This window comes from Athene noctua, chromosome 2 (assembly GCF_965140245.1).
Source record: "Athene noctua chromosome 2, bAthNoc1.hap1.1, whole genome shotgun sequence".
NCBI lineage: Eukaryota > Metazoa > Chordata > Aves > Strigiformes > Strigidae > Athene > Athene noctua.
Window position 1 is genome coordinate 104,356,372 of NC_134038.1, and position 17,140 is coordinate 104,373,511.

Sequence of the window (17,140 nt, forward strand, 5' to 3'; positions counted from 1 at the left end):
CAGAATATTTTTCCTTGAACCATACTTTGCCTTTGAGTTATACCAAGATAATTAATTATTAATATTACTTATAGAATTACTGTTACTAGTAAAACCTAGAATCTGTATATTACTATTCTCAGTGTTGTCTGTGTGATTTATCTTATGAGCACTCAGCTTTTGGTATGATATGAAAATATGACAGAGGTTATTCAGAAAGGAAGGAAAAATCATCTCATCACAAAGAGTGTTGTGGTATTTACCTGACAGTTTATAGTACTGAATACCACATAAGTCATAGCAGTGACATCTCTGTACACACTTAGTAGTGATTTTGAGGGACCCATTAGGGTAGGCACGGTTTTAGGTACATGACCGCTATAAATCAGTGCTTGTTACTCTTTCTAGCTTTGGAAACCTTAGCCTAGTCTGTCTTGTAGGCTAATAGAATAATGAGTTATGCCACACTACTTAGAGTATGCTACTGTTAAAATGTATCTAGAACTGCTGTAATACTTTTCAGGTGAGACTAATGGCACTGCAGTTCTTGGTGGTATCACAATCACTTTCAGTGTCTGAAGCACAGAACAGTTAGATGATACCATGTACCAATTTCTGCATTGCTAACAGGTTGAGTGAGGTGATCCTTCTGCTCTACTCACCTGAAGTACTGTGTCCAGGTTTGGGGTCTCCAGTACAAGAAAGATAAGGAGCCTAGTTAAAGGCCACAAAGACAACGGAAGGACTGGATCTTCTGACTTATGAGGGGAGGCTGAGAGAGATTAAACTATTTAGCCTGGAGAAAAGATGACTTGGGGAGATCTTGACAATGTACAGATATATGTGATGGGTGGAAATGAAGAAAACTTAGCCAGACTTTTCTCAGTGGTATCCAGGGAAAGGACAAAAAGGAATGGGCAGAAATGGAAATAGAAGAAATTCTATCTAAATGTAGTGTGCCCCCCCCCCTCCCCCTTTGTTTTTCCACTCTAAGGATGATCAAATACTTGAACAGGTTACACAGAGAGGTTGTGGAATCTCCATCCCTGGAGATATTAAAACCAAACTGTACACAATCTTAGGCAACCTGCACTAGCTGCCTCTGCTTTGAGCAGGGTGCTGGACTAGATAGTCTCCAGAGAGGCGTCTCCACCTCAATGATTCTGGGATTCTGTGTTCCATGTTGCAGGCTTTAGCACTGACCGAGACATAAGTAGCACCCTGTCAAAGTCTTCCACCAATAGCACAGTCCTTAATCTGGAGTTTACTTCTCATTATTTTTTTCCTTGCGGTCTAGAATCTTCAGATTTCTGCTACCAAACTCTGCCAGTGCAGTCCAGGGTTGGGGATAGAGTGAAGAATGGGGAGGAATGGAGAGACAAAGTGGAAACAACTCCATCAAATATGTCCTTTGCTGATCTAAGACTGCTCAGAGTTTTCAGAAATGAGGCTCTGAAGTGCCTGTAGAGAGCACCTGTAGTGCATGTTGCCAACTGATTTAATGTCTTACTGATAATCTACTTTCCCAGTTTATCTTCCCTGAAGAGCCTGTATCCATACACTACAGTAGTCTAGCTGTGAGCTATCCTACCATGTCTGTAGTCTCAGAGAGATGATAGCCCTGTAACTGTGCATGAACTTCTAAGTGCCCCTGTTTGTCTCCCATGCTGCCTACTTTTGTGAACAAGTTCCTCACATGGGTCCCAGACATGCTGCTTTCACCAGGGGAGTGCAAGAGTGTTCCCCATCCTGTTGTATCTGAGATGCTGCCTAACTGCCTGACATACCTTCACTTCTCTACAGCTTATGGTAAGCCTTTATCCAGTGTACCTTTCCACTAGAACAGACAGAGTGTTCAGCTGGACAGAAAGATGGGGGGTTGCCATGCAGTCTTGTGACCTGATGCCTATGGTGGAGGCTAATTTTACCTTTGAAATTATTCTGGATCCTTTCAAATTGAATCTGAATACATGAGATTTATATGAGTTGTAATGATGAGTTTATGAAGCCTAAATTGTTTTGGTAAACTGATGAAATGAATTATTAATTTGGCTGGAGTTACTGGCCGTGTGCCGATTTTATGTACAGCATGTTCTTTAATGATAGATAAATCCATTACAGCTCATTTCATCTCAGAAGTGATACAAGTTGTTTCTTCGGAGGGTTTAACTCTTATTTCAATTATGTTTGTTTCATGAGGGTAATATGATTATACTGCCTCTGTTAAATCACTTAGCCAGTAGAGTAAGTTGCACAAATAAGTAATATATAACAATCGACTTATCTTTATTAATAGTTGAATATATCTTCCTTAGCTCTCCTGTGAAAGCTCAACTTTTTCTACTGCTGAAATTTATTCATATTCTTGAAAAATCCTTATGATTCTGTTATGTCTGCCCTTTATGCAAATTCATGGGTGAATGGCAGGATATTTAAATTCTTCCTGTGATTCCCTATTATTATTATTATTATCTTCTTCTCTTGGAATGTACCAATTTAACTCACGTCTAAGCATAAATGGGTTCTGACTGATTGTTGGTTATTAACAGGACACATACCTTTTCACCTTTTAAACCTGCTTTTCCTTTCAGTCCTGGCAGTCCCTGAAGTCCATTTTTACCCTAAAAGGAAATATATTTTAAATTATTCATTATCTTTTATGCAGGTTAAACAGTCTGTACAGTTAGCAGCAGAGGCTGGATGTAAGGGTTGTAGATTCTAACTCTTGGTTTGTGCAGTGGGAGGAGATATGGGACTTAATGGGACTTACACCCCCTATGCAGTTGGCAGTGCACAAAATGTGCCTCTTACCACATCTACTCTGCTCACAACGAAGTGGCAGTGAAGCCTGTTTGGGAGATACAGATGGCAACACTTGGCAGGCTGCATTTGGATTTGACACAATGCTAACTGGACCACACAGTTCCAATGTCTGTATTTTGAAAACTATAATGTTCTACTGGAACAAATAGTGTCTGAAAAGCCTTCTTCAAATTTTCTCTCTTTTAGCCGTTTACATATCTAAGAGGTAAGAAAGTGTTCATTTATTCCAAAGTTGCTGAATATGCTTACAGCAGGTAAATTCCGAGCTAGAATTCTGCCTCTTCTCTAACAACTTTTAAACTATGAGAAAAGTGACAATTGGAAGAAATCTACTTTAGATTTCATACAGAAGTGATAGGCAACAGAGAATAGTGGGATATATTTGTCACATGCTACTGCAAACTGCTGCCCTGAGTGCACCAAATCATACCATTGGGATTAGCTGTTATCACCTTCTACAGAAATCCTTTTGCCTTGATTCACCTGAATATATTCAGTTCCTACCAAGTAGGATGCTTCCTGAGGACATACACCTGGCAGGGAATATGTGGTACTACATAGCATTTCACCCCATTTTCCATTCTAAACTTCACCGGTCAAATTAATCTCAAATAACCTTTCTATATATGTTCATCTTATCTACACGTAACATGCATATGGTCTTCCTATAGAAGCTTGATCATTGGCTAGAAAGAACTCCCACCAGCTTTAAAGTCAGTGCTATTATAAAGTGGTGTTATTTATGAACTCAGTTAGGACACTGGAAGAAAAATTCAGAAGGCAAATAAATTCTCTTTTCCTTAATGGCATTTTGGAAATCTGGACAGGTGTGATTATGGACGCTGTTGCTCAAGTTTTAGGTCTGTCCTGATTTTAAAGATGGGTTATATAAGCTTGTTATGGAGAAAATTTTATCTGTAAGATTGAAAGGTTTTTTCTCCCATTATTATTTTTCCTGTAGAGTAGCTGGTATCCATTTCATTAAAAAGTGTCAAACACATGGCCAATATAAATCTAGCAGATACTAATTTTATTGCTGAGTAAAGCCTCATCAATCCAATAGTAAAGTTGCATAGGTATGTACAAGATCAGAAACCAGCTGCACATGGGCAAAAGACTATGAAAATACAGGGCAACATTTCATTTCACGAGATATAACAAAATGTCTATGATAGGAAATAGGAATGTTTTACAAGGATTTGTTTACAAGGACAAAACAATTGCTTTCGAAGCATTTGAATAACATTTGCACAATTTTCTATAAGTCATTTCCCTGTTATTTTGGTTTCATAGAATTTTCTCTGAAAATGTTCTGTTTGAAAGTAGTCAGACTTCTGCTAATACAGAAAATATAAACCTCTTGTCCATAAATGCTCCAATGATACGTAACCTGAATTTACGCTAAATGTTTCCCAAACCAGCTACATTTCTCTAAGCATGCCAATGTATGCATGCAGGAGCGGAACAATGCATCCCATGAATGACTACTGAATTAATTTTTAATATCTTAAAACATACCATTTTCATTTGAGGTTCACTTGGAGAGGGCAGGAAGGGACAAGAAGTTCACAGCAGTTGTGCATGGCAGGATACAAAAGGAGGAGCAGGCATGGTAATGATGACAGCCTCTGTGTGGGAAGATCTTAGCGAGGGGAAAGATGCACAAAGTGGCAGCAACAGAGAGTGAGTAAGGAAACAAGGAAGCCGGATAGTAAAGCTTCAACAGAGGGCAGATACACAACAGCAGCGGAGACACTCATGGAATTTGTTACTGTGTGCATTGCTAGGCAATTCTTCACCACTGAGGATGCATATGCAATCTATCAGCAGCTCACGGTGAACTGACCTATGGATGGGAGTTGTCTGGAGAAGGAAGGAAGGAACAATACAGGAAGATGACAGCAAATGTGACAGAAGAGAGGGTAAAACAGAAGAATGCAGACGAAGGAAAGCAGGAAGGATGAAGCAGAAGGTGCAGTTGAATTGCTGCACAGGAGCTGAGGGGTGAGAAGTACATCTGCAAAATTAATAACAGCTGAGGTTAGGAGCAGGCAACCTGGCAGCATGTGTCTATGAAGGGTCAATGAAGCATTTTGTTTTGCTGTGGAAGACGTCTGGGTCTGAAGTATGTCCTCTTTTTGAAGTTTCTCTCTGCAAAAAAGCCAACCTCACCAGAGCTGGACTCCTTGTATAGCTGCTTATGGCATGCCATACCTCTTACTTTCTTTGCAACTGGGAAATCATAAATTTCTCTTAGAAAGGGTCCTTAAAAGAGGGTCCCCCTCTCTTGGCAATCTGAGGGAGTCAACTACAGTGCTCGAGCTGCCTTCTAAAGAGAGCACAAGGAGAAAGCACTTTGCTGCCTAATCTTCAATGTAGCTGAGTCTCTAGTAAAAAATGTGTTGGTTTTTTTTTTTTTTTCTTCAGTTAACCAAAATATGTATAAGAGTACTTACGGGTAACCCATTTTTACCAGGAACGCCCTAAAATAAAACATCTTTGTTAGAAAGGTAAATAAAACATTGTAACAAAGAAGCAATAATCAAGAAAAGCAATTAACTATAGCTTGTTGTGTCATGCAGTGACAAAATAATGAGAACTGTAACAGATACTACATCATAGTGTGATTTGTATTGCACCTCTGTTTAATTGGATTTATCTTGTGCTGATGGTTCAGAAGAATATGAATTGGGAAACATCCTGGATATACAGAAACCACTGAAGGAGGCATGTGAGTTCTGAAGTCCAGCAGCTTTGAACATGTTCAAATATAACAGCTGGGAAGGTAGCGCAGCACTGTAAAGGCTGCCCGAAGGGCTGGTAGAATTACTGCTCTAAGAATGTTAGTACGTTGGCACATCATTTTTTTGCCTTGTGCTTTCTAATCATTGTCTTTCATCAAGCCCTTGTATAGCTGTTGGCACGTGCAAAGCAGATACAATGGTCCTGTGTTGATTTGGTGGGGCTAAAACCCCATCTTGTAGAAGTATGACTGGTACCAGTGTGTGAGACTGTGGAGTTTCAGCCCTTTATGCATGTCTGATGAATGACTATTACCCTTTCTAAAATATATGCATTCTTTCAATAGGCAGAAAATACTCACGGGCTGCCCATGTTGTCCAAGTTTCCCTGGAAGTCCAGGAGATCCTTGATCTTTTTTCTGCACATCTTCTACTCCTGGTCTTCCTGATGATTCTGTGGGCTCATCCTCTCCTTCCTGACCTTTCTGGCCCTGAGTAATCAAAATATGAAATACGAAAAATGTGTGGCATTACTTTCCCCATTTTTCTCTCTCTTTTTCCCCCTCTCTTCCCTTTCTCCTAGAACCTCTGCTTTGTTCAATGCAGTCAGAAACATGTTAGGCGCCATAAAAATAATACACTCCATTCAGCAAAGGCAGTTCATATTAGAAATTGTTCACGCAAATACAAATAAATTGCTCACTGAGCTGGAAAAAAATGAGAGCTGGTTGCCTAGATGCAAATGACCATGGTAACAAACGACCCAAGTAACAAGTGATAGGACAAGAGGTAATGGCCTCAAGTTGCACCATGGAAGGTTTAGACTGGATATTACGAAGCATTTCTTTCCAGAATGGGTTGTTAGGCGTTGGAATGGGCTGCCCAGGGAGGTGGTGGAGTCCCCATCCCTGGAGGTGTTTAAGAGTCGGGTTGACATAGCGCTGAGGGATGTGGTGTATTTGGGAACTGTCAGTGTTAGGTCAATGGTTGGACTGGATGATCTTCAAGGTCCTTTCCAACCTACTTGATTCTGTGATTCTGTGATTCTATGGTCTAATTTCATATCTGCACAAAACTGCAGAGTCTAAATCAATAATGGGAGTTTGAAAAAGACCAATATTCCAAACACAGTCTGTCTAGAAGAAAATTCTGAAAGTTAAAGGAACACTTAGGATGTTCCTAGATGTTTAGGAACTCCTCTGAAATCTACAACTCTAAGAAAAGAGGGTTACATATCCAGCTTGGTTAAAAAGGAAAGTGACAGAAGATGAAACAAAGAAAGTGATAACAAAAAGGGAAAACAAGTAAGAGCAAAAAATTGCTAAGCATCAGCCTCTGGGCAAGAGAAAGTAAGAAAAATTAAAAGAATAATTTAAATACATCAGAAACAAAATAAACCCTTTCAGTGGTGAAGCTCGGACACTAATACATATTTAAATTGCAGTGCAGTATATAGGAGGAAACATTTAAGTCATTTTTGTACCATATTTTGAAACAAGCACTAGGATTTACTCACATTTTATAGCAATAAGGAAATATTTTTTGTTCCATTAGTAGCTAATGAAAGTGGTAGATAGTAAATATCCAAGCATTTTAAAGTTAGAAGGATGACAGCTTTCATCAAAGGAGCTGTTAGCTGATTTTTTAAAGATCTTTCTGGTTTTGTCACTAGGAAAGTTCCAAAAGATCAGAGATTTTTTCATCTAGTCTCATTACAGATTTTTTTCCCATCTGGAAAAGTGTTAGAAGAAAACCTAGTTAACTAAGCTGTAAGATCATGACCTCTGTGAGATAACAGGATTGTTGATACAGGTTGTTAAAGTACTGAAGGAACTAGCAATGTTATGGCAGGACCCCTCTCGATCATCTCCCAAAGGTCTGGGGAGTCTGGGGAGGTCCCCACTGACTGGAAGCTCGCTGATGTTATTCCAGTTTACAAGAAGGGTGTGAGGGAATACCCAGGAAACTACAGACCTGTTAGTCTAACCTCAGTTCCTGGAAACATGATGGAGAAGCTTATACTGGGTACTGTTGAAAGGCATTTAAAGAACAATGCAATCAGGCACAGTCGGCATGCGTTTACAAAGGGAAACTCCTGTCTAACTAATTTGTTATCCTTCTATGATAAGGCCACCCACCTACCAGATAAAGGGAAGGCAGTGGATGTAGTTTTTCTGGGTTTTAGTAAGGCTTTTGATACTGTCCCTCACAGCATTCTTCTGGACAAGCTGTCCAGCTGTGGGATGAGTGGATTCATGGTGTGCTGGTTGAAGAACTGGCTGAAGGGCAGGGATCAAAGAGTTGGAGTGAATGGGGGCTACATCTGGCTGGCAACCAGTCACCAGAGCTGTTCCTCAGGGCTCAGTTCTAGGGCCAGTTCTGTTCAATATATTTATCAATGATCTGGATGCAGGAGTTGAATGCACCATTAGCAAGTTTGTTGATGGTACTAAATTAGGTGCTGTTAACTCTCTTGACAGACAAGAGGCCTTGCAGAAGGGTCTAGATAGTTTGGAACACTGGGCTATGATTAATGGGATGAAATGTAACAAGTTGAAATGCTGGATTCTGCACCTAGGAAGGAGTCAGGCTGGGTAGAAATATAAACTGGGAGAGGAGTGTCTGGAGACCAGCCCTCAGAAAGGGGTTTTGGGGGTGCTGGTTGACAGGAGGCTCAACACGGGTCAGTGGTGTGCCCTGGCAGCCAAGAGGGGAAACTGCATCCTGGGGTGCAGCAAACCAGATGGTCAAGAGAGGTGATTATCCCACTGTATTCAGTGTTGGTGCAGCCTCACCTTGAGTATTGTATGCAGTTCTAAAGCCCACAACTTAAGAGAGATGTGAAGGTCCCTGAATACATCTTGAGGAAGGCGAAAAAGCTGGGAAGGTTCTGTGAGGAACAGTTGAGGACACGGGGTTTGTCTAGTTTGGAGAGAAGGAGGTTGGGACGTGACCTCATTGCTCTCTACAGCTTCCCAAGGAGGAGAAATGGAGAAGATGGTGCTGATCTTTTCTCCGTGGGATCCACTGATAGGATGCATGGGAATGGTTTAAAGATGTGCCAGGGGAGGTTTAGACTTGACATTAGGAAGCATTTCTTTACCAATGGTGGTTAAACCCTGTAACAGGCTTCCTAGAGAGGTGGTCGATGCCCCAAGCCTGTCAGTGTCCAAGAGTCATTCTGACAATGCCCTTATTAACATTCTTTAACTTGGTCAGCCTTGAATTGGTGTCACGTCCCACTCAGATGAGGGAGACAAGTGACTCAGGCTTTTTTTCTTAGTTTCTCACAGGCCTGGTTTCTCATCTCTCACAACTGGTCAGGCAGTTGGACTAGGTGATTGTTGTAGATCCCGTCCAAATGAAATATTCTATTCTATTCTATTCTATTCTATTCTATTCTATTCTATTCTAAAATCAAAGTGTGAAGACAAAAAAAATCTAAATCAGCATGTTTTTGTCTGACAAAGAGGTCATAATTTTCTTTGTTATGTGTGCTTGTTAATAGTAACACTGTTGATCTGACTTTAGCAAGTTTTCCTGAGGGACATTCATCTGACTTCTATGCAACACTGAGAAAATATAATGCTGTGCCTAATCAGTGTCATCCATATTACTTGTATTACAAATGGCATAACTGGTACAATGGGGATCTTGTACAATGGTAAACTTACAAGAGATAGAGCCAATTCTACCATGTACTCACAAAGACCATTTTTCGATGCAGTAACAATTTTTCTTTACTATTATTTTCTAAAAGATTGTTCATTAGCATATTGTATAGCCATCTTTGGTACCTATCTAGTGACAAAGATGTGGAAATTGGCATAAGTACAGGAAAAACCCTGTAAAGATTATTAAGTAGCAAAACTACTTGTCACAATAGATTTAAACATTTTTTTCTCACGCTACTTAAATCAAGATTGAATTTTTATTTAAGAAAAATGTCCCAAAACTGAAAAAATTAGATAGTAAGTACAATAGTTCATCCTGACATTAAAATTACTGCTTTTAAAAAATGTGAATACAGGCATGAAAATGTTAGAGGAATCATATCTGGAAGTTCTCCAACAAATAAAAAGCCTTTTTTATGTCAGCACCAATGGCTGATCCTTAATGTACTGTTTCACCATTTGTTATAATTTACAAAAATAAACACAGAAATACTAGAAGACACTGTAAAGAGTTACCTGAGTTACCTTAAACACCTGAATAAAAGACACAATGTAGAATAAAATTTCTGTCATTCTTGATGCTATATGTTTTCTGGCAAACAGAAGCAGTCATAACTGACTGGAGTGTCAAGCAATACAAAGAATGGACTTTTGGCATAGGAGTTACAAAGGCAAGAGGAAGGAAAGATCATTATGTATTTTCTGTTTAGAAAAATCTGTAGTAGTTGTTGGACCAGGAATGTTAATTAATGAATAATGTACTGCTAGCCAATTATTTAGAAATATGTCAACAAGTAGGGCAAGTATTTGAGTAGCTGGAGCCCTCCAGCTCACAGGATTCCAAACAAGGGGCATACATAATTTTAATTTGCAGAATCACACAAAATCCAGGTTACACATTAACTTACAATAGGCACAGTATCTTTCAAAGCCCAGTATCTCACCGGAGTGGGTGACTTTGCTACATATGGCATAGTTACTGCCTTTGAGGTTTCTTGTGCCTGCAGTTGTGGACGCTGAAGTACTCTCTGTTTAGGAGGTAGAAGGGCTCCCATTCTTCTTGGCACTGTGTGAACCTCAAAGTAGAGACAAGCTACAGCCTTGCATTTTCTCTTAATTTCCTTGTCTAGGAACCAAGCTCACAGGAAGGAGTCTACCCAAAAGGGCTATCTAATTTTATAAGGGATTTGAGAAAAAGTGAGTTTGAAAATGTGACTAGTCTCAATGCTTTGCTTGTAATTTATAGTTATTCCTGGTCCTGGCTGAAATGAATTGCCAATGAAATTACAGACCATCTTTGTCAGAGTTTCCTTTGTTCAGCAGTGTACAACTCACTTGATGGTGGCACACACACTTTCTAGAATCCCTTTTCCCATCAGGACATATCCTGAAAAGAATTCCTGCTTGGACACTTACAAGACAGCCTGACCAGGATTTTTGGAAGGCATCTCTGACAGGTGAAAGATGTCCAGATATCGCCTCTTCTAGAGTACCTTTAAAAAATGTGCTGGCATCCCAGAGAGAAGCTAGGTATGACTGTAAACAGCATTTATTCGTGTAAGTGCTCTGACACAGACATGAGTAATAGAAGGGCCCCAAACAACTTCACTGACTTGCCTCAACTTTGGTCCTTTATAAGGCCATCTAGGGTGGAAAGGTTGTTACTATTTTATTAGTCAGAACAGCTCTTTATTGTGAATGCCAGGAAAACTGATGGCTAAATTTTTAATGGCTTTTTCATCTCTGGGTGTTAATGTACGCAGCTCTCAGGAAGCAACATACACTGCCTTCTTTAAGAAATACCTTGGAGTTGCAGACGCTTTTCCAGTGCAATCCACGCACCATTCCCTTGTCAAGACATAGAATATAGGATCAATCTCTTGGATAGTAATTCAAGTAGGACAGCGTTTATAAAGGGCTAATTTGCATAAACTCTAAATTTTCAGATTAGTCTGCGAGCATCTAAGGAAAGCCAGTGTTACACATTTTAGTCATGGATTCCTCCAGAGTTTAGTGCATTTTAGTGTTAGCCTTCTGTTTTGGATCACCTGGTAATGAAGCACTGTGATAATGAAATGCTTCTTTGCACTTGGTACTTCACACAGAAGCACTTGGTGAGCATTCAAAGGGTGTAATTTTAAAACCGTTTATATGTCACACTTCTGAAAAGTGAGCAGGGCTTTCACCTGCAAGGCAGTTACTGTAAGTAAGACCAAGACTTTGCTTTTAGGCAATAAAAATCATGGGCTTTTATGATGAGGATTTACACTGGTTCTTTTCTTTGTTTCTCACTTTCTTAAATGCAAAATGAAAAAATGAAAACCTGATAGAACAAATCATTTTGTCAGTCAAAAATCTCTAGCCCATCTCAACGGTTATAGGTCCAAACTCCTGCAGTGTCAGTGCTTTTCATTTTGATGTCATGAGAAGACATTCAAGCATTTAAAAAATAACTTCTGTTTTGGCATCTTGCTAAGATGGAATACATAAAGTTACTGACTCAGAAAAGCACCTAAAATTAATAAGTTTTTCTGCTCTTGGGACAAAAAGATAAGGCATATGATAAATCCATTGTACAGACCTTTCTGCTTACTGCTGGCAAAACACTAGCACCAGAACCATCTTCTTCTCTTAAGATTTTCTGTGTGACAGTGGTAGACTCACTGTTTCCTCGTCCAGTTGGGATGACACCTGAATCTGAATAAAACAATCACTTATTTATGAGAGACAAAGCAAAATAAAACCTATCCAGGGGTATTTATCAGAGCAGATGCTGTAAGTTGTATGAAAAAAAGAAATATTTTAGATTATGACTGAAATACATTCCAAAGATTCATATTAATCATTTTATAAGTCTGAAAATTTTAAAAGAAAATAAAAAGAGAAAAGTGAGAATAAAATTATAAAACAAATGTTTAAGGACAAATACTGTACTGCATCATCTTCTTTGCCTCAAGCTCTAGTCTAATGGTTGCTTATTTTTCATCTATATAACATAAAAAATAAGAGGTATGTACAACAGGTAGTATCTGAAGTATGTATAAAATTTAAACAGCAACATTATCTTTGGCATTATTGAGATAACTAGCTTTATTTTCTGTTTTATAGGAGTGCACTGAAATTGTCTTAATAGTGAAGGACTGGGTTCCTTAGTGCATTATGCCCTACTCTTCTTACTTTGTTGCCTGCACTTGTATCCAAGACACCCCATTGGTGCACTAGGCAGATTCACATCCTTTGCAGGGAATATAAGCAGGATAGAGTTGTTTATTCAGGGGTGGTATTCAGTTTTACATAAACAGCTGTGCTTCACTATAACAAAACGTCATAAAATTAAATACTCAACTTCCTTTTAAATATGTCACATGGTTTTAGAGCCAGTAGCACTACTTGCAGAGGTATGTCTCAGGAAGTGCCATGCTTCTCACTGATCTGAGCAGAATGAAGAGGATTTTTCCTCTTTCATTCCCTTTCCCAAACACTTGCACTTTACTGGAGTGTTGTAGAGTATCATAGCAGCAGCTCCTCAGGTCAGCTTCTTTGTTTTATCCAAACCATTTTTTTTCCTTTTTAAAATATAAACTGCAGTTCTGTGACTGAAACTTGCACTTTATGGGTGTGTAAATCTATTCTCTGCATGTTTAACAATGACTGAGATAAGCACCTTTATGGAGTGAAAAGTGAGAGGTGTGTTGAGCAGTGGTTGTAGTTGCTACCTTTGTTGCTATTAACAAATTGCAGTCTAACAGACTGCAGTTTCAAAGACCAAATGTTTGATTAACAATTCTTTTCTAAAACACAGGATATCCAAAAACATTTTCACTTCTGGCAGTACCCCAATATTGCAGTGTCTTTTTGTACACAGGGAAATGACAGAATCAGACCTAAAAAAATATGTGACACACCCCCCCCTCATAAAAAAAAAAAAAAAAAAAAAAAAAAGAGGCAGTGCCTTGTTCTTTAAGTTTAGATGCTTCAGAGGTTTCTTCCGATCTGTGATTTCCAGAGAAACCATTTTCTTCCAAATAAGACAATATAGTTGGGGGGGCTTCCACTGGCTCAGCCAACGTATCTTCAGGCTAAAAAATAAATATAAAATCCCAAAGAACTGTTTAGATAAAAGGATTATCACATATTTTAAAACATGAATCAGTAGATTACCTTCCTCAAAGCATAGTAATCACACATTTATGAAGCAAAACAGAAATCCAGATCTTTCCTACTTAATATTTTGCCAGTATCTGTCCTTACACTTATGTTGCCCCTAGAAACATTAACTGTCATTGCTATCATAAAACCTGAAATTTATTAATGGCCAATATATATACCCTCTTTCAAGTACACGTTTTTAATTTGTTTCACATTGTATTTAATTTTTCCTCTTTACAGTACACATCTAGTTTCTCTTATCAGCAGATGTCACACTAAGTTGGTCAAACTCTTGAGAAACACTAGCACACCACCTTTGAACTCCATTCCTCCAAACCAAGTGATGTACACTTGACAAACCCATAGAGAGGGAGAAAGGCACAAGGAAAGCTGCAGGTCAAAGAGCCTAGAGCTGGCTGGTACCCATCCTTCCCTATGCTGGCTCTGGGTGGGCAAGAGATGGCATTTCAATAACCTGGTTTCAGCTGCATGCAGGAATGTAAAGAGCCTACTCCCTACTGGAATTAGAGACCTGAAGAAATTCTGTCTTAGTGTAGAGAGGGAACTACATCATGCAAACCTGGGTTTCCAATTTAAATAAAATTTAAAAGTTATTATGTTGCCATGGTAACCTGGAGTAGACTTAATGGACGAAGCTTCCTGGTCTTGAACCAGGTTAAGATGTGCAAAATGGCATAATAGGGCTTGCTGAAATACTTCCTGAGTTGTCGGCAAAAGGGAGAGAAGTAAACATCATTGGCATGATTTTTATTTCATTGGTTTTATATCTGTCTAACCAAATCTTGAAAACTTCTAAGGACAGAGATTTGATATCTTCTTTTGGTTACCTGTTCCAGTGCTGCACTATTATCCTATTGAAGAGAGCTTTCCAAAAATCCATCTTGAACATACCCAGCTACAACTTGCAACTTTTGTTGTCTGTCACTACTGAGAAAAGTCTGGTTCCATACTCATTTATGTCAATATGTATAAAAATGTGTGTGTCACTTCTGTAAAGACCGCAGAATAAACAATGAGGGAATTTTGCTGAAAGGTAAAATCTGTCAGTGGATTTTATATTTAACTCTGAATGAAGAAAAAGGGACAAATACAGAATACCAAATATTAATATGCCATCCAGAACATAATTTAGAATTCCCATGAAAAGAATTCAGAACTTCTTACATTTCTTGTGATCAGTGTGTAGATAATAAAAAATAGTTTAAAAATGGCAAAACTCATTTGTAACATTTACTCTCATATTATTACATTTACTCTAAAGCCAAAAGAACAATCCACATCACTACAGACCGGTTAGCCTCATTCTGATCTCTGGGAAAATCATGAGGCAAGTCCTCTTGAAACATGTTTCTAGGCACATGAAGGAGAAGAAGGTAACTAAGAACTATCAGCATGGATTTACCCAGGGTAAATTATGCCTGACAAGCCTGACTGCCTTATGTGATAAAATGACTGGATCTGTGGATGACAAGAAAACAGTGGATATCATCCACTTTGATTTTAGCAAGGTTTCAACGCTGTCCTCCACTGTGTTCTTATACCCAACCTAGGACATTACAGTCTGGATGGCAGAGAAAGAAAATGGGTTAAAAAAAAGTTGGATGATTGAACTCAGAGCATAGTGTTTAAAGGGACACACTAATGGGTCCATCCTGGGATCTGTTCTGTATAACATCTTTGTCAGTCACCTGAGTGATTCTGATGACAGCAGAGTGCTTGCTCATAAAGTTTGCAGATCATGCCAAAAATGGGAGTTGGAGGTGCATCAATTAATATGCTCAAGTGCAGGTCTGCCATCCAGAGGGACCTGGAGGAACATGCCAACATGAATCTTATGAAACTCAACAAGGATGAACACAAAGTCCCACACCTGGGAAGGAAGAACCCCTTGCAATGACACAAGCTGGGGATAGACAAACTGGGAAGGAGCTCTGGAGAGAAGAACCTGAGGATCTTGGTGGACAGCAAGCTGAATATGAACTGTGCCTGGTTTTGTCTCCTGTTACAAGACAGGTATCAATAAACTAGAGTATGTTCAGCAGATAGCTTACAAGACAAACAAGGACTGGAGCACTTGTCCTGTGAGGAAATGCTGAAGGAACTGGTCTTCTCTAGGCTGAAGAAGAGAAGGGTCATGGGAGACCTAGTGGCAGCCTAAGAATAACTATACAGGGTTTATCAATGACATGGAGCTAGGCTCTTCACAGTGGTGTCTGGCTGTAGGACAAGTGACAATGGGTATGAAGTTGAAACAACAGAGTTTCTGCTTGGATATAAGGTTTTTCACCAATGTCTTCATTTTCATCAATGAAGACAGACATTCATTTGAACAAGGAGTACAATGAGGTTGTTGCAGTCTACATCCTCAAATGTTTCCAAGTCCCAACTGGAAAAGCTCTGAAAAGTGTGATCTGACCTGACTGATGGCCCTGTTTTGAGCAGGAGGTTAGACTAGATGACCTTCTTTCCAATCTGAAATATTCATAGAATCATAGAATGGTTTAGGTTGGAAGGGTCTTTAAAGATCACTAGTTCCAACCCCCCTGCCATGCACAGGGACACCTTCTACTAGATTCGGTTGCTCAAAGCCCCGTCCAACCTGACCTTGAATACTGCTTGGGAAGGGGCAGCCACAGCCCCTCTGGGCAACCTGTTCCAGTGTCTCACCACCTTCACAGTAAAGAATTTCTTCCTTATATCTAACCTGAATCTACCCTCTCTCAGTTTAAAACCATTACCTCTTGTCCTATCACTACACTCCCTGATAAAGAGTCCCTCCCCATCTTTGCTGTAGCCCTCTTTAAGTACTGGAAGGCCACTATAAGGTCTCCCAAGAGCCTTCTCTTCTCCAGGCTGAAGAAACCCAACTCTCTCAGTCTGGGAGATGCTCCAGCCCCCTGATCATTTTTGTGGCCATCCTCTGGACCTGCTCAAGCAGGTTCATGTCTTTCTTATGCTGGGGGCCCCAGAGCTGGGCACAGTACTCCAGGTGAGGTCTTCTGGAAGCAGAGCAATGGGGGAGAATCACCTCTCTTGACCTGCTGGCCACGCTTCTCCTGATGCAGCCCAGGATACGGCTGGCCTTCTGGGCTGTTAGCACTCATTGCTGGCTCATAGTCAGTTTTCCATCCACTAATACCCCCAAGTCCTTCTCCACAGGGCTGCTCTCAATCCACTCATCTCCCAGCCTGTATTTGTGCTTGGGATTGCCCCAACCCATGTGCAGGACCTTGCACTTGGACTTGTTGAATTTCATGAGGTTTGCACAGGCCCACCTCTCAAGCCTGACAAAGTCCCTCTGAAAAACATCTCTTCCCTCCAGCATTCTATGGTCCTTGATTGTATTTTTATGATTGCTAGTTCATTAACATGTAAGGTTAATGAAAAAGATTGGTAGTATTGTTTCTGGAAAGAAAATCACACAAACCCAATACTGCAACACACATGAAATGGCTTGAACACTCGTGACCCAACAATGAAAATTGTTGGTCCCTACTTTTCCTTTCTGGCAATGCCTTTCTGACATACAGAGTAGTTCAGGCTATATTTTTCTGAGAATCCCGATAGATAAGACATGCCAAGGGCAGTTTTTTGCTGAATAATCAATTAAGGGATCCACGGAAAAACTCTTTATGAAAAGATACCTTTTCTACAAATTTTAAACATGACTTTTTTGCTGATTCACTGAAACCTTTGCTGATTCACAAGGCCCATTAAATGGAAATACTCTGAAATAGTCCAGAGAATGCTATC

The 17,140-nt window shown here is 39.6% G+C and overlaps 1 protein-coding gene across 2 annotated transcripts in view; it reads right to left on the minus strand.

The window, feature by feature from the left end:
• Window positions 1-17,140, minus strand: part of COL15A1 (collagen type XV alpha 1 chain) — a 153,891-nt gene that overhangs the window by 80,587 nt on the left and 56,164 nt on the right. For both annotated transcript variants that reach the window (XR_012633173.1, XM_074899784.1), the window contains exons 6-10: window positions 13,170-13,296; window positions 11,799-11,914; window positions 5,906-6,034; window positions 5,259-5,285; window positions 2,538-2,600 (exon numbers count right to left, since the gene is read on the minus strand). Coding sequence is in view for 1 of the 2 variants with exons in the window: in XM_074899784.1 (XP_074755885.1) it covers window positions 2,538-2,600; window positions 5,259-5,285; window positions 5,906-6,034; window positions 11,799-11,914; window positions 13,170-13,296 (462 nt within the window). In the remaining variant the exon portion in view is untranslated. The remainder of the gene's footprint in view (window positions 1-2,537; window positions 2,601-5,258; window positions 5,286-5,905; window positions 6,035-11,798; window positions 11,915-13,169; window positions 13,297-17,140) is intronic.